The sequence below is a fragment of the Uranotaenia lowii genome, chromosome 3 (genome assembly GCF_029784155.1).
Source record: "Uranotaenia lowii strain MFRU-FL chromosome 3, ASM2978415v1, whole genome shotgun sequence".
NCBI classification, from domain to species: domain Eukaryota; kingdom Metazoa; phylum Arthropoda; class Insecta; order Diptera; family Culicidae; genus Uranotaenia; species Uranotaenia lowii.
This window is the reverse complement of record NC_073693.1, coordinates 312,729,399-312,747,740: the sequence shown is the minus strand read 5'-3', so window position 1 is coordinate 312,747,740 and position 18,342 is coordinate 312,729,399. Positions and strand designations below refer to the sequence as shown.

The 18,342-nt window shown below is 37.3% G+C and overlaps 1 protein-coding gene across 1 annotated transcript; it reads right to left on the bottom strand.

Moving 5' to 3' along the window:
* Positions 1-8,348: 8,348 nt before the first annotated feature.
* LOC129753737 (uncharacterized) lies at positions 8,349-14,825 on the bottom strand. The gene has a single exon (XM_055749581.1). It carries the CDS (start codon positions 14,823-14,825, stop codon positions 8,349-8,351), a length of 6,477 nt encoding a protein of 2,158 aa, XP_055605556.1.
* Between the last annotated feature and the right edge of the window lie 3,517 nt (positions 14,826-18,342).

Here is an 18,342-nt window from a genome sequence, read left to right as displayed (position 1 = left end):
CATTCCTCAGAAAAAAAAAACAAGATACGTTTCATTTGGTTCGAAAGTTTCAAGTCCGAACAAGTCCGGCTTCATTGCATTCCTCGGGAAAAAAATCTCAAAAGGTACGTCCCATTTGGTTCAAAATTTTCAAATCCGAACTTCTTTTTCTGACTATTTGAAAAATGGAAAGGAAATGAGGGTTAAGCAGCCATTACTCATGTTTCCAATGCGTGCGGTAGCTCAAATAGGTTTCGTTGGATTCCTCGTAAAAAATCACACAAGATACGTGTCTTTATACTCAAAACTTTCCGAAAATGCTTTTTCTTAAATAATTGAAAAATGTAGGGAAATTGAATGTAAAATCAGCCATAACTTCATATTCCGAAGCGTGCTGTGGTTCAAACAGCCTCTGTTAGATTTTTCAAAAAAAAAAAAAAAACTCGCGCAAGATAGGTCTTTAAATATAGGGTTTAAAATTTTCAAGACTTAATTAGATTTTTTTTTCTGGATTGTTTACAAAATAAAGGGGAGTTAGGAATTAGGAAGGCACTAGAATTCCGTTCGTAAGCTCGTGGGCGTCTGAAAATACGTCCAATCGATTCTCTGGACATTTTCACTATAGAAAAAGTACTTTTTCATGGATTTGATTCGTGTAGGAGAAAAGATTTTTAATTTCTTCGCGGTTTATTGTGCATTGGTACAAAACTTTGATATTTAAGTTTTATTCGGATATATTTTTTGAAGTATCGTGATGATTTCATCCATTCAATCGGATTCTGAAATACATTATGAGTTTTTGATTCTGATGTCTGCAGCTTTTGGAACTCTACTTTCATTGAATTGCTCTTGAATAACAAGCTTTTAAACAAGAATTTTATTTTGATTTAATCTGGAACGACTGAAATGAATTTTTAACCCTTCGTTTTGAACAGCGATTAATTTCTAAAAATTGATATTAAAGATAATATGTTAATCTAACAATATATTTATCTTATTATACTGCTAATTTAAACAGAAAAAAAAGAAAGAATACGTTCAGCAAGATGGAATAATAAATATATATTCCATATTAATTATTGAAATTTTATAAATATGATATGAAAAAAAAATGGAAAGTTTTCTAGGTCTATAAGTGATATAGTCTTTATGACAACACATAGATTAATTTAGAAATGTAAGCTTAAAATATATCTGTTCATTAATAAAAGCTTGAAAAAAAAAACCTTGAGAAAAAAGATATAATAAAAAAACACAAACCAACAAAATTCACATTTTTCCGAGATGCAAAAAAAAATAAGTTGGTTTTGACTGATTTGGGCGAGTTGAATCCAAATATGCATTAATTTTATTTAATTAGCTCTCATTTCTGAAATTCAAGCCTAACTTTTGAAAAAAGGCGTAAATTCATTCATTTTATTTAAACACTATTTTCGGAAAAAAAATGTTAAAATGTTATAAATCTATAACATTAACAGGTTATATACCCAAAGTCAACTTCTTCGATGACTGTGAGTAATTTCTTCTTCTGAGAAAACATAAGTTTTCTTTTTTCTTTATTCCAGTTCTACGAAACTTCAGGAATATGAATCACTTTTCACCGCTAGGCCGATAAATTAAATCTACAAACATAAATTACGGTGATTAATCCTTCATAAAATATCTGAACAATTTCAAACAAAAATTAATCGTTGATATTTTGTGGCAAATAGCTTCGCAGTTTTCAATAAAAATGTTGAATAAATTGAAATCTTTGGTATACTAAACTTAAAAAATTTCTGGTGTCAGAGATAGTTTTATTTTTTTAAATTAAACTTTCCAAAAATTGTGGAACTTAATTTTTTTCTAAAGCATTATATCTTTGTAACTAGAAATGTGGGTGAAATCTGGATTCTTCATTATATAAAGGATAATTAGCTAAGCTTAGCTTAGCTTGATTGACTACTCACATCCACCTTGAATCATTGAACCCGAAATGCACCTCAAGATGCCTTGATAAAGAATTTAAAAGTATTCTTGTATACTCTGTGATTGATTTCTAAATTTGGTTTAAATACAAGTCACAAGTCGGATTCCAAGATCGCAGACGTGGCTCAGTAGAACGAGTTCCACATCGCCAATGGTTGCTACTCCGTGATTGACCGAGGCCATCAATTTTGTTCAAAGGTCAAATGAACGGAACCTGGGATTGGCTACACATTCACAATGCACAAAACTGATGCTCTCTCTTTGAACATCAATAACGGCGCCGGCCACGTCCTAGTAGTCAATAGATAGTTTAGAAAAAATTAGAAAGGGATGAAAGAACAACTTTGTGCTTAAGGACCGAGGTCACCTCTGCATCCTTGCAAAAAAAATTGGTTGGGAATGTGGGGGAAAGGAAATAATTAGGATACACTTTTGACTAGTGTTCAGCAGTGGCTATCAGCAATTGATTCTCCTGAAGTTCAAATATTTTGGAGAAAAATTCAGAAATAGATTAAAAATAAAAAAAAAGTGAGTTGATCCATTAAAGAAATCTAGTCAAATAAGAACGTTTTACTTTTTTTTAAAAAAAGGGAAATGGAGAGAATGGTGTCACATATAAAAACTATGTTAATTTTTAAGCAATTTTGATTGAAAGATTCTTGTAACGACTTTCCTCATTCGATCAGAAACATTAAGAACTAACTTGTGCCTTGTTTGATTTAATCATGGTATACATGAATAACGATTGCTTTATAGTTTTGGACATTTGAATAAAAAGTTGAAATTGATGGGAAATTAAGAAATTCTAAACAAGCTATTGAATAAGTTAATCAAAGTTTAGGTTTTATACACCAATTTTGGGACCAGTTTTGTAACAGAACTAATTAAATTTATATTTTGAATTTTTGAAATAACGATTGGTTTGAAAACATTTAAAATTATTTTATAAAAATTACGAGATGTTTTTTTTTGTGACACTATTAACCCTCCAAAGCTGTTCCGGTCAATATGACCCGAAGCGCACATTTCAAACATCTTCATCATCATTCCAATATACTGATGAACTAATAATTTTGATAGACCAAGAATGTTCTATGAAAATAAAGACCAAATTAACGACAAAAAATTAAAATTTGAGTTTTGAAAATCGGTTCGTTGGGAAATGAAATACAGCTAAACAAAGCCAAAATTGGATGACGTTTTTTTAAAGTAAGATTTTTTTTCTACCGGAAGATCTGTGATAGCGGTCAAAACTTTCATTGAACCCCAACATGTCTATACATTGTCGGATAGATGGATTTTTGACAATTAAAAACATTAATTAAACACTCAAATACCGAAGGGCGGTCAGATGTTATGAGTATTTTCTAAATAAAATTGATTTTTCAAACTTTTTACTTTCTGAACCAGTTTCTGATAACCTGGTAATATATATCGACTTTATTTTGAAGTGTTGAGTAATAAGAACAAATTATCTACATAATGAATATAATATCATCAAAATCGGTTAACATTTGCAGCCAGGAGAACGAAATCAAACTTCAACTGAAATTTCCCAGAAACGGATATTTAGCGTACGGCTTTGGAAGGTTAATGTGGCACGAATACTTGTGAATAATTTTTGACATTGACAACATTGTAGTATTTAGGTAAAATTTACAAGTTTTGATTAACTTACTATAAAAAAAATGAGAATACTTAGCTTTAACGTTTTCCGGATACCAAACATCGATGAATGAGTCCGAAGGTTTCATCCCCGATTAGTATAAGTGGTCGACACCATTCCAGGAAGACAGGACAAATCATCTTTTTAAATAAGGGTTTGAGACCTCTTGAAAAATTTTCCGTCTCGTAGGGCTGATACCAGAAAACCTTCGGATTTGCCTTGAAATTAACTTCAGCTAAAATTTAATAAGGTTCGAACTTGAATTTGAACGGTCTCGAAAATTGTCTTTAAAAGTAAAACACGTCCGTCATCGACGGCCACAGCCTACCGAGTCCCTTCATTATATAAAGGATAATTGAATAGTTAAAGTCAGTTTGCTGACAGTTTCATGGTTTAAGGGATTTAATGTTAAAAATGCAAATAAAATAAATTACTAGCCGTCATTTACATTAAATTTTACCTCCCTGTCATCTGAAATTATAAAAAAAATTATCAAAATGTCGCGATGATACCATCTTTAACGTTGAACTTTAATAAATTAAACCGCTATAAAACAATCAAAGAATGAAAAAAATCGATGCTTTCAAATAAGAAGCGTATTTTATATTCAATTAAAATTTATGTTTTATAAATAAAACTTTCAAAAATTTTAAATTTTTCCAAACTAAGCTTTGTAGAAAAAATATCATTACTCCATAGTAAATTTTAAATTTTGTGAACTATTCGAGATCCTCAGAACCAAAGGGATATGAAATAAAATCCGTTTTCGTCAATTCGTGCTTTTAAGTGTTTTGAGTATTTATTTTTCATGTACATTTTGAAAGTCACAAGTTCTATTGAATAGAAAAAAATTGGTACAATTCTATAAGTTTGAAACTTACACCAGCTGAAGGTTAACTAGTGATTAATCGTTTGTCATTATTAACTCGAAATTGTTATCTTTGCACTTATTACGCTTTGGCTATAAACTACACATTTAATTATCCCTAAAGTTATTGAACTTATTTTTAAATTCAGTTCAACGAAGAAGAACTGTTGGTTTTCTTATATATAAAAATGGAGGCGTTTTCTTTGTAACAACAGCACGTATGAATGGTCGGTCGAAATGAAGTGAAATTTGGTATCCGAGGGTTTTTTGGGTCAGAGATGGTTTGTATAATAGTTTCGAGAATCTCACTTTTTATGGAAGGGGGGTCCTCATACAAAATTATCTCTTTTCCACATCTTATATATAAAAATGGAGGCGTTTTCTTTGTAACAACATCACGTATGAATGGTCGGTCGAAATGAAGTGAAATTTAGTATCCGAGGGTTTTTTGGGTCAGAGATGGTCTGTATAATAGTTTCAAGAATCTCACTTTTTATGGAAGGCGGGCTACTATACAAAATCAATTAGAAACGGAACAAAACTGGAACAGCCTGAAGACGATTTTCACGAAAACTGATTCACGAGCACGAAGTAGTTGAAGAACTGAAAACATTTTCCAACGATTTATTAAGGAACGGGTAAAACGAAGTTTACCGGGTCAGCTAGTTTTTGTATAATGGCAAAATTGTGAATGTGTACTTGGAAAAGATTTGAATTGTCTATTCTTTGAAGACTTCAAGTTCAAATTTAGAAATAGTTCAAAATCCTGGCAAAACAATCCAAAAATCATTTCATTACGTTTTCATATTCGTATTTGGTAATTTGAAAAATACTACAGTTTTTAATATTTTTCTTTGAAATTGGATACAAAACACAAAAGATTTTGCTCTTTAATGTTATTTGGCAAAAATGAGTGGTATGTGAAAAACTTTGAAAACCACAGGTCGAGTTAATTTAATTGTTTTTTATTTGGCAAAAGAATGGGGTTTTGAGATGCTTTCTGTCAAATTCAGACTTACAATGCAAATTGTATCATAAAATCCAAATTTAATTTTTCAACCATCCAATAACCAACCTCAGGTTTAGACGTGTTTTACTAAAATCAACATAAAACCAAAGCTGGTTTTTTTTTGCGCAGATTATTTCGAAATATGTTAATCTCATAATTCAAAATAATAATCCATACTAAGAGAAGCTTAAAAACATGAGTGTTGGCGATGGTCTAAGATCTTGTCAACTGTTATACTGAGTTTGATATTTGAGCATCTCTAACTGTCTTCGATCATCAAATTAAATTGACAAGAGATACAGGCCGTTCCCAACGGTTTATGCAAATCACGGTTTTGGACTACGCTTAAACAGTCCATCTGGCATTCTGGTGTTTTAGCACAGTTATCGATTTCAAAATTCCCAACCGTTACACGCCTTTGTTCCAAATTCATACAAATATGGAACAGAATTTTAATAAATACAAGGGACCGAATTTGACGTTTCTGGTTCACGGTGAGAAAATTTTAGCCAATAATGCTTATTTTCACACATGCTTAGGTAACATTGAGGTAGTTGTTTCTTCTTGAGATAAATAAAATATAATTAAAATGTTTATTTTTCGCTTCAACCAGCCTATACGTACATAAATTGCGAAAAGATGTAAATAAAAACCATATCAAATATAAAAAAAATCTATTTCACAAACTCTTGACTTGGAACTTAATGGTTTTTCATTTGGGATCAACGAATTAGTTAGCCCAGTCAGCCATTATCGAGTTCATACCGTAAATGAATAAGGAAGAAAATATAACAGAAACATCCTAGTGCAAAAATACGTAAAACAACAATAAACTTAAAAAAAATTGATTAATCAACGATTTATCCTCGAGAACAATATTTTGTCACTGAATCTCCGGAGTCTGAAAAACCGGAGTCAATTTCAGCGGTGGCGACATTCACTGGCGTCATTTCATGTTGACCAGACATCTAGCAAACGTCTTCCAAATGTTTGAACTAGTACAACAGAAAGGTTTGTCGTTGACAGAGTTTATACAGTTATCAGACTTTGACATTTTTTATCATTGTTGGTTTGCAAGGTTGCCGATCATTAGCACGAAAATTTCGAATTGCGACTGCATAGGGAATATTTATTATAAAGAAAATTCACACTCAAAACTGACATGATTCTATTCTATGGCTAAACATATATTGGCAACATGGCAAACAACTGTTTCTTAATCTAAAAATTTGTTTTAAAAAAATACAGTAAAGTATCATTTTCGGCAATCTGTTTGGTCCGTTCGAGTGTTATAATATTTTTTCATCTAAGACATTAACATTTTTTTAAATTATTTTTATCCTTTGATTCTGGGATAAAAATGTCACATTTTCTTAATCAATGTCAACAAGAACTTGGGTAGAGAAATTTTTTTAGATTTTTTCAAACCTTTGATTTTAAGAAATTTGATTGAATGGAAATTTTAAGGGAAAATGATTTGTTTGTTGCAATTTATCTGTGCAGTCATTTTGGCTTTAATAAAAAGGGTTTATTTTTCTCAAAGAAAGACTGTGTATTCGTTTGAAATTAGCTATCACACCGGTGTACTTTGGTGTTTGAGGCGGCAAAAAGTCAAAAATTAATTTCATCGTATTAATATTCGTCATATACTAGTTTTGTAGGTTTATATTTAGCTAAGATATCCTCAATTTTTCAGATCATTATCAAAGCACTTATCACAGACATCATACTTAGAAAATTTTGAACAATATTTCGAAAATTAAAAAGTTTTAATATTGTTTTGTTTTTTGCATTTACTCTCTAATTCTTCATACAATACTGCATAGTCATGAACAAAAATACCCTGGATCGTTTTGTATTAAATTCTCAAATGTTTTTTGTGAACACTGAACTCAAAAATATTCACGCGATACCGAGATAATTTTATTTAAACAAGTATTGTTTCAAATCTACACTACGCATTTTAACGAGTTAATGTTCCAATTTTTTTTCCTTTCTGAGCACACATGCAAAACCAAAACTGAAAATAGTTTATATTGGTTGTTGAATGTATACAATTAATTTCATCTTCAAAATAGTTCATAAAAAGCAAAAATATATGTTTTGCCGCCTCATTGTATGGGACTGTCCCAAAGTGCGGTGGTGGGGAGTGCTTGCTTTTTCTATTTCAAAATTTAAAATTCTGCTAAAACTGATATACCTTAAAACAAGATATTTCGATTATGGTCGTTTTAACATCTTTATGTCATTCGCGACTTATATCAACGAAGCAGTTGGCGGACAGTCATTGAACAACTCATCCGGTACAACTGGGATCGATGTATATTATTGGGCTCGAACTCACGGACATTGGCACAGGAAGCAACTGACTTGCCAACTGAGCTATATCACATGCCCTGTCAGCGAATTTTTCGGAGTTCCGTTTAGCAAACACCTTTTAAGTTGGTAATTAGCTCAAAGCTGCAAATCATTTAATTCAGTTAGTAAGGTTACAAATTATTTCATCGATTAACTTACATATTTAGTCTCCTATTTTGCTAATTCGTGACAGATCTGATTTTTATTGATATAGGAATCGTAGCTATAAGTTTTATAAATGTTAATGCAAATACAATATATATAAATTTTAATATTTTATACCTTTAATCGAAATGTGGTTTTAGTATGATAACGATTCAGCTACAAGTGACGTGTAATGTATAAAAAATAAGGGAATAAGATCTGAGTTAATCTAACTATAAGCTGTCATCTCTGGACTCTACTGCTCTCTGCTGAATCTCTCGCTGCATCAGGTCTCACATCGGGTGCACCGGGCAAAAACGCACGCAACATCCTCCCCCTCATGTCACCGTAACATTTTATTCGGTGTCATGCACACCTACATCCAAAAGTGCTAGTTTAGTGAACGGTCTTGTAAGTATTCCATTTTTTGTCTGGAGATCAGCTAGCCGAGCGACACCATCTTTCCCCGGGAATATCTTCAATATTCTACCTCTTGTCCACTTATTTCTGACACCCTCATTTACAACTACAACCAATTCACCTTCCTTAATGGGTCGCACGTCTTCAAACCATTTGGTTCTCCTTGTTATGGTTGGCAAATACTCGTTTATCCAGCGGCGCCAGAATGTTTGGAGCACTTGCTGTATCAGGTCCCAACTCCCCCTAATAGCAGCGCCTTTTGGGATACACTGTTTGACTCCCTGGTTAGTTCCTTTTGAATTGAGAAGCAAGAAGTGATTTGGAGTTAATGATTCATCGTTCTCTGTTCTCAACGGGATGAAAGTTAACGGTCTCGAGTTCACCATGTGTTCAGCTTCAGCTAATACAGTTAGTAGTGATTCGTCGTCCAGCTTTCTCATAGTTGGGATCGACCCCAGCGCCGTTTTAATTGACCTCACCATCCTCTCCCAACAGCCTCCCATGTGTGGAGCAGCGGGTGGGATAAAATACCACTGTGTGAGAGTGTCAGTAAAGGTGCTGCACATTTCTTCGTTAATGTTCTCTAACTCTGCTTTTAGCTCACGGCTAACACCGATAAAGTTTGTTCCATGATCGGTGTATATTTCTTCTGGAGCTCCCCTGCGAGCTATAAATCGACGTATGGCCTTCTTGCACGAATCGCTAGTCAATGAAGATGCTACCTCTAAATGCACCGCACGTACGGTAAGACAGGTGAAGAGTACTACCCATCGTTTCTCAGCTGATCTTTTAACTTTAACCAAGTACGGTCCAAAGTAATCAATCCCTGTGTAAGTAAAAGGACGCACGTAGGGAGTAATTCGAACTTTCGGGAGGGGGCCCATTTTAGGAGCAGCAGGAATGGACTTGTAAACCCGACACCACATACAATTCTTGATTGCCAGTTGCACTTGAATCCTCAGTCTGGGTATCTGAAATTTCTGTCGCACCTCGTTGACAACAGTTTCATGGTTGGCATGTTGATGTCGACGATGATACCAATCCAACAGCAGCATAGTTATTCTGTGATTCTTCGGTAATATTATTGGAAACTTTGAATCGTAAGACAGCCAATCTGCAGCTTCTGTTCTACCGTTGATACGAAGAACTCCTGCTGTATCTAAAAACGCATCATATCTGGCGAGCTGACTTGATGTTGGAAGCTTTCGTTTGTTACCTTCGGTTGCATTTTGGTTATGGATCAACACGGCTACTTCATCAGAGAATTCAGCTTGCGCGATTTTCCACAAAGTTGTTTCGGCGTTCCTGAGGTTTTCACTTGTAATAATTTTTTGTGCGAGTGGTCTTGGGCCGATGAACAGAAAAACGTATGCCATGGTACGTAACAAACGCTCCCACTTCGAAAAGCGGGTGGCGTCTATCTCTGGTTCATTCAAGATGTGCGTGTTGATCCAGGTCGGTTTAATTTCCTCGTTGGTTTCGGGTATCGAACAATCTTTGGGCCATTCCTCTTCTTCGTCATACAGGAACTCGGGAGCGTTGTACCACCGATTTCGTGAATCAAATGCGGGACCCTTTCCCCATTTTGTAGCATCGTCAGCAACGTTGAGACGTGTAGGGACCCATCTCCATTCTTCGACGTTTGATGAATCTAAAATTTCACTTATTCGATGACCCACATAAGGACGGTAGCGGCGCAGATCCGACCTAATCCAGGAAAGAACTGTCGTTGAATCACTCCAAAAATATGTTTTATTTATTTTCAGTGACATGCCTGCTTCGATCGTCTTTCTAAGACGCACTCCGATGACTGCTGCTAGCAACTCCAGCCGCGGTATTGAAAGTAGTTGTAACGGCGCGACCTTCGTTTTAGATGAGACCAGGGCACAACGAACGTAAGAATAATCCACGATCCGGAAATAAGCAACAGCGGCATATGCTTCCTCACTCGCATCGACGAAGATATGAAGTTGTAAACTTTGATAGCTGTCTACCTGGTAGCCGGGAAAGTAGCATCTATGTACTCGAACTTTTTCTATATCTTTTAGTGAAGTTGCCCAAAGCTTGAATCTTGAATATACCTTCGGGGGAATTTCTTCATCCCATCCGGTTTTAACTCGCCATAAATCCTGAATGATGATTTTCCCATGAATAATAAAGTTCGAGACTATTCCTAACGGATCAAAAATACTCATAACTAATCTCAGAAGCTGACGTTTTGTAGGAATAATATTTCCGTTGATGATCTCTGCTATATCTTTCTGAAAGGTAAGTGTAAATTTGAACACATCTTCATCTGGATGCCAGGTCATTCCCAAAAGACGTTCATCTGCATTCGTTCCCGTTTCAGTATTGAACCGTAAAGTTTTAATGGTCGATGGATCAGTCTCACCTAATTTGTTCAAAACCGTTTTCGAGCTAGACATCCAATTGACGATTTTAAAGCCACCATTTGCGTGTATTTCGGAAACTTGCTGAGCAAGTTCAATTGCCTGTTCATCGGTATCAACGCTTTTAAGACAATCGTCAACATAATGGGAATTAATGACGACATCAGCAGCTTCGGGATAATGTTTAGCATATTTAGCCGCGTTAAGATTCTTAACATACTGAGAGTGCGCAGGTGAACATGTGGCCCCGAATATTGCTACGTCGGAAACCATTGTTTGAATTTCTTGATCCGGCGAATTTCGCCAAAGGAATAGCTGCGCACATCGGTCTTCTTCTCGAACTGACATTTGGTGAAACATTTCGCGTATGTCACCTGAAATGGCTACTTGTCTCTCGCGATAGCGTAATAATATTGATAATAAAGAACTCAACAAATCTGGACCCTTCATTAGCATGCTATTCAGTGAAACTCCGTCCACTTTTGCAGCCGCGTCCCAAATTAAGCGAATTTTGTCAGGTTTTTTCGGGTTTATTACTACACCCAGTGGAAGATACCACGTTCGTCTAATATCAAAGTTGCCAATTTCGTCAGGAGTGGCTCTATGCACGTAGCCCTTTTGCTGGTATGCTGCTATTTGTTGTCGAACATTGTCGTACAAATCGGGTTCTTTTCCAAGACGTTTTTCCAAGCATCGCAGTCGTTTTTCCGCCATCGGTCTGCTGTCAGGAAACTCAATGTAGTCATATCTCCACAATAGTCCGACCTCGAAATGTCCATCAGCCTTCTGTTTCGTTGTTGCTTCTAGGATCTGTTGAGCTCGCAGATCCTCGGATGGTGTGATCTCTGGAGCCACTGCTACACCCAAACTTTCCAGCCTGAAAAATTGTTGCACATAATCGTGTAAATTATCATCTTTATTGGTACATATATGCATTTGTCGATGGGGTATTGATTGTGCTCCCTTTGGTAGACAACCATAAACCGACCAACCTATTCGAGATTTTGCTGCAACAGGCTCTCCCGTACGACCTTCCCTAGTTTTGAGTGCTGTTAATAAACGTACGTTACTGAGTCCAATAAGTAGCCCGGGTGTTGCTGACTTGAAACTAGAAATCGGGAGCCCTGCGAGGTGATTATAGGTTCGGCTCATTTCTTCGTAGTTAAGGCTTTGCGCAGGAAGGTCGAGACTATCTACCGTATAAACCTCTGATAGTGAATGTCGAATTTTACTTCCTGCCGCAGATATTTCTAAGCTCACCTTCTTGGTGCCGGAAATGGTTTTGTTTACGCCGCCAGTCCATTGCATACATAGGGAGGTTATCGGGCCTTCCGCCCCCAGCTCGTTGGCAATCGCGTTTTCCAAGAGTGTGACCGAAGATCCATCATCCAAAAAGGCGAATGTTTCCACCTGACCGCTCGGCCCGTACAAAGTTACGGGTAACATTCGATAGAGAACCGACGTACTTGAAAGTTGATGAATACTCACTGTAGCTTTAACTGTTTGTTCTTGTGAATCGGGTTGAAAATGCAACATCCGGTGGTGTCGTTTCTTACAGTTGTTTAAGCCGCAGGCTTCCTTTCTGCAAGGCCAACGTCGATGAAAGGTAAGGCAATTACGGCACAATTTGTTCTGTTTGACGAATGACCAGCGGTCGTCCACCGACAGGTTAAGAAAGCTGGAACAATTTTCTAACGTTCGGCAATCACCTTTGCAGTTCACACACATCTTCGAAGTTGCATGAGATCCTACGAATCTTTCCTCTGGTTCGTCACCTTCTGATTCTTCCACTGCAGCATGTGTATTCACGAAAGCTCTGTTTGTCTTAGGCCGCTCCTCACGATTGGTTTTGCCGGAAGGCCCACTAGACAGTGTCACCTGGCTCGTAGCTGTCGTAATTATTTCCATGTATTTTCCAAAAATATGCAGATCAACGGAAGGGAATTGCTGTTGATATAGAGCCCAATTCAACTTGACGTGGAATGGCAATTTGCCCACCAACTCTTGCAGAAGTTCTGGATTCCCGAAATGCATCTCCATACCAGTAGCTTTCAGATGACCGCACAGGTTTTGAACCGCTAGACCGAAGGTAATCAAGGTGTCCTCACGATCCGCTTTCGGGGTAGGAAGACTACGAATCTTATTGATCATATTATGAATGATTTGCTCTGGCCGTCCATAAAGAATAGTCAGAGTAGAGATTACATTTGAAACCGTAGAAGGATGTAGGAGAAAACTGTTGACTGCTTCCTTAGCGCTCCCTTTGAGACTCCGTTGTAGACGCAATAGGTTTTCGGAGTCGGAAAACCCGCAAACAGCCGTGGAATGTTGATAACTGCATATGAAGAGTGGCCAATGAAGTGGATCTCCGTCGAACACCGGGAGATCTTTCGATACGTTTCGAGCTGCTAATTGCGCGGGGGAGGGATTAATTAGCTGAATGACGTTGCTACTGGCACTGTTTTGGAATTCAGGTTGACGCGATTGAGTACATGGAGGTTGTAGTTGTGGGGAGATATTTGTAAATACATATGGAGGTATTGGGGGTGTCTGATCGACGTTTTCATTTAGGGAACGGGCCCCAACCGGGGTGCTCAAAGCTTCGAAATAACCGTTGTTCATGTTATCAGGTTTTATATAAGTTACATGAGGGTACATGTTTGGCGTACTTACCGGTGACATGGCGGAAGGAGGAGGAGGGATGTTACCTGTTACTGGACTTATCCCTATGACACTTTCAGTTGCGTTCGTGGATCCTTGAATAGCCGCTTGAAGTTGCATCCTCAGGAGTTTCTCAGCTTGCCTCAGATAAGTCAACTCATCATCACGTTCTTGCAGTTCAGCTCGTTGCTGTTTAGATGCCACCTCGTATTGCTCCCGAAATTCTCGCACCTGTTGTCGCAAGTCAGCTTCAATTTTCCGCATCTTTTCAGCATCCGCCAATCTTTGTTGATCCAAGTTTTTTAGTTTTTCCGCCAACTCCATTTCCCTTTTTCGCCGAATATCGTTCTCCTTCTCATGGTCGTTTTGTAGTTCTCGGATTTTTCGTAAACCAGCAGTTTCACGGTGCCATTGGTCGAACGAAGGTTTCACAGACTTTGGGATTGTTCCCGTGTACTTCGCCAAACTGGGAGGTTCCTTGAGCATATCCACAAGTGGTTGAATATTAACTCTTGGAAAAGGATTACCAGAAATTTCGGTTGAAATTTCAGAAACACCATCAGGCAAGTTGCCGATGGAACAACTATCGACGGTCTTAGCGGTCGAAGGCTTTACAAAACAGTCACTCGGTGCCTCTCTTGAAACTCCCCCTATCTCAGCTAGTGTGGTGAGAGGAGTGGAAGTCATGTGTTTATCGAGCCTCGTCAACCTTTTGTCGGACTGCGTTTGGTTCGGTACATTTGTAAAAGATGTTTGTCGGACAATCGCTGGACCGGTACTGACTGTTGCCACAGCTTGGGCTTTAATCCAATCGGCTGTCCTAGAGTTAGAACGATCACTGCGGTGACTGCAGATACTCTTTTGTTCTTCGTCGTCATCATGTTGCAAAAGTAGTTCATATTTTTTATCCAAATATATCTGGTCCCGTTCGAGTTTATCCTTCGCTGCATCTTCCTGTAGCTTCTTTTCTTCCTCAAGGCGCTCTAAGTCCCTTTTCAGGCGTGCTCTTCGGGCACTGCTAGTGGTAGATTGCGCGGTCACAGAACTTGGTGGCTGTGTGGGAATCCGAGGAGCACACATGACGCACCGATAAACTATAAGTTTAACCGAAGATGTAGTAACTCCTGCACAGGAAAAATGATCCCATCGTTTGCAGTCTACGCACTGGACCATATACGCTTCGGCCCCATTAGGGCGATCACATAGTTTACAGTCGTGATCATTAGCTTTTTCTACGTCGACAAAACTAGGTTCAAAAGATCCTTCTTCTGGGAGATCTGGATTAGCTTCTACGTTTTGTAGGTTAGATTCTTCCCGCGCCGTCGAAGTTCTTGTCTGAGACCGGGTTTGTGGTCGATTCATAATGATTTCCTAGATATCGTAAATATCTTTGAGATTCTGTCAGCGAATTTTTCGGAGTTCCGTTTAGCAAACACCTTTTAAGTTGGTAATTAGCTCAAAGCTGCAAATCATTTAATTCAGTTAGTAAGGTTACAAATTATTTCATCGATTAACTTACATATTTAGTCTCCTATTTTGCTAATTCGTGACAGATCTGATTTTTATTGATATAGGAATCGTAGCTATAAGTTTTATAAATGTTAATGCAAATACAATATATATAAATTTTAATATTTTATACCTTTAATCGAAATGTGGTTTTAGTATGATAACGATTCAGCTACAAGTGACGTGTAATGTATAAAAAATAAGGGAATAAGATCTGAGTTAATCTAACTATAAGCTGTCATCTCTGGACTCTACTGCTCTCTGCTGAATCTCTCGCTGCATCAGGTCTCACATCGGGTGCACCGGGCAAAAACGCACGCAACATGCCCAATACCGAATATTCGGTTCGGCCGAATACTTCAAAAAACCGTTAAATCGAATATTCGGCCTGATATTTATACAATAACAGAATTTTAAAAATTTTCAACTACTCTTGGATAAATTATAAAATATGCAAAAGTTATGTTGAAAAAGCTACAAACTCATCAAAAACTTATGGTTTCAGTAAATCATCTAAGATGTACCGTGTATCTTTGACTGTAGATAGCTTTATATTTTGATTATCGCTATTCCAAATTTTCTTGGTATATCCAGGTTTGCCCATAAATCCATTAACAAATTAGAGAAAAGTCAAATCTGACTAAGACAGCCAGATATTTTTAAAACTTTCCGGATTTTACCCGAGTTTGCCGAATACTATTCGGTACATCTCTACTAAAAACAAAATTTAAACCTGGACCATTGTATTTATCAAGAAATAATTGGGGATTGCCCACAAATTCAGATAATGCAAATGTGGATAGGTAAAAAATGCTGATTTTGAATAAACTCTTTTTGGAAATGAAATGATGAAAAACCTATAAATTTTCCATTTTTATCGGTAGATATACGAAGTTATGGTTATTTTCATGACCTTGCATTTTTATACGTTTAAAATAGAATTGAAATTGAAATTGACATCATAAAGTCTGCCTAATTTAATATTGGAACAAATTCTTTTGCTCATTGTGGCGCTCCTAGTGGACGGATTTGGAAACTTTTTTCACCCACGTGTCGGGAAATTCATTACCTTTCACCATGTATTTATGTCATAACACCAAACGATAGCATTTTGTAAACAACCGCCATGGAAGCCGAACGGAGAGATCAAATTGTGCACAGTTTTCTTGAAAATCCATTGTTGTCGGCATCGAAGCTAGCTAAACAGCTTAAAATGCCCAGAAATACCGTATGGCGTGTTATCAAGCAGTACAAGGAAACATTGACGACGGCTCGGAAGCCGCATTCGAAGCGTCGGAGTGGAACTGTCGACCGGAAACTGCGTGGGAAAGTCATCAAGGCCGTCAAGAGGAATCCCAATCTTTCAGACCGCGATTTGGCCAATAAGTTCCAGGCCGCTCACAGTACGGTGCGACGAATTCGTCTCCGGGAAGGAATAAGGTCATTCCGAGCCAGCAAACAGTCAAATCGGACGCTGAAGCAGAACAATGTGGCCAGAATCCGTGCTCGAAAGCTGTACGACCAAGTGCTGACCAAGTTCGACGGATGTATTCTGATGGACGATGAGACCTACGTGAAGGCGGACTTTGGGCAAATCCCAGGTCAAAAATTTTATTTGGCGACGGCTTGGGGGGATGTACCTGCAAAATTTAAGTTCGTGTTTGCGGATAAATTCGCCCGCAAGTACATGATTTGGCAGGGGATATGCAGTTGTGGACAGAAAACCAAAGTCTTTCTCACTGACAAGACAATGACATCAGAAGTCTACAAAAAAGAGTGCCTACAGAAACGGATTCTGCCGTTTATTCGTGCCCACGACCGTCCAGTAATGTTTTGGCCGGACCTCGCAAGCTGCCATTACAGCAAAACGGTTATGGAATGGTACGCAACGAACGGGGTCAGCGTAATACCGAAGGACCTCAATCCCCCAAACTGCCCCCAGTTCCGGCCGATAGAGAAATACTGGGCAATCACGAAGCGGAGGCTTAAGGCAAAGGGAAAACTTGTTAGGAACATGACTCAAATGAAGAACTTGTGGAATCAAATCGCCAAAACGGTGGACGAAAAGGGTGTGCGCCGCCTAATGTGCCGTATTACGGGAAAAGTACGAGAATTTCTTCGAAACAGCAATGAATAATTTTTTTTAATTTTTTTTATGAAAGAGTAAAGAAAATGCTACATTTGTATGAAAAACAAATTATGAATTCGTTAATAAATGACTGAACTACACGCAATTGTTTGTGTTCCAATATTAAATGAAGCAGATTTTACAACTTCACAGTGTTGTATTTTCAATTTATTCAAATTTCATTATATCCTCCTTATTATGCTCCTGTCACCATGCTTGTTTCGTATGCATCATGTCTTAAAATTGCGAATATGTGTATACCAGTTGTAGATGACGTCCTAGTTGTTGTTGTTGTTGTTGACGATGTTGCTGATGCTTCTCCAACTAACGTGGACGTTCGTAGGTGTGCCGGAGCATATTTCGAAATCTAACCAGATTCCATTACAGAAGCCGACAAACTCGACATGAGGTGGACTTTTCCTTCAACTGAACTAGTCAAAGCTGTCGGCATTCGGACACGAAATATAACCGGACCCTCACACAATTTAAACTTATTTATGGCAGTCATCTCTTTTCCTTCAGCCGTCCGCAATAAATTAGTAGGAGGGACGTGCAATTGTTGTTTGAGGAATTCGGTTTTGCAATTTCCTAATTAAATATGGTATTGATTTTAAAAGGTGTCTGGAATGAGATGTTTCGTTAAGAAATACGTACTTCAGATTTTAAAATAAACATTTAGAATTATTTGATAACTTTTTACTGATTTTGCTACTCGGATGATAGTCTTAAAAGATCAGTTTGTGTTCTAGCACATTACATATGTCAAAAAAAAACTCTTTCAGGCATTGAGTTGAATCTCAGAGGCATCTTAAAATGCATGAAAGAGTGTTCTCCTATCATCTCCTATCCGTGTCTTTCAGGTGAACATACATACGTATTCTGACGATACAGCTTCATAATTTCACGTTTAACTTTTTCCCACCCTTTTAGTTCTTCTTGGGTCAGTTTAGGTTCGGTCCGCCATTTCGTAGATTTTTTGTGCTTTTTGCCAAGTAGGATGCCGTCACTTGAATCTTTATAAGTTTTACTGATTTCATCTAAAGATGGAACTTTAGTTATGATTAAGAATATAAGAATATGGATATATGCATAAGCGTTAAGCGATAATTGAATTTGATTCCAACAAAAAAATCTGTTAAAGCCACCCTAGTCGGAAAAATTTGCCCCGGTGTGCCACACCAAACGAGGTATGAAAATGGCGTACTAATTGTAATTCAGTGCGCATATTTTGTGCTCGGCTAA

Bases quoted from the DNA above. Each gene is read 5' to 3' on its own strand.
- LOC129753737 (XM_055749581.1), bottom strand. From the start codon at position 14,825: ATGAATCGACCACAAACCCGGTCTCAGACAAGAACTTCGACGGCGCGG.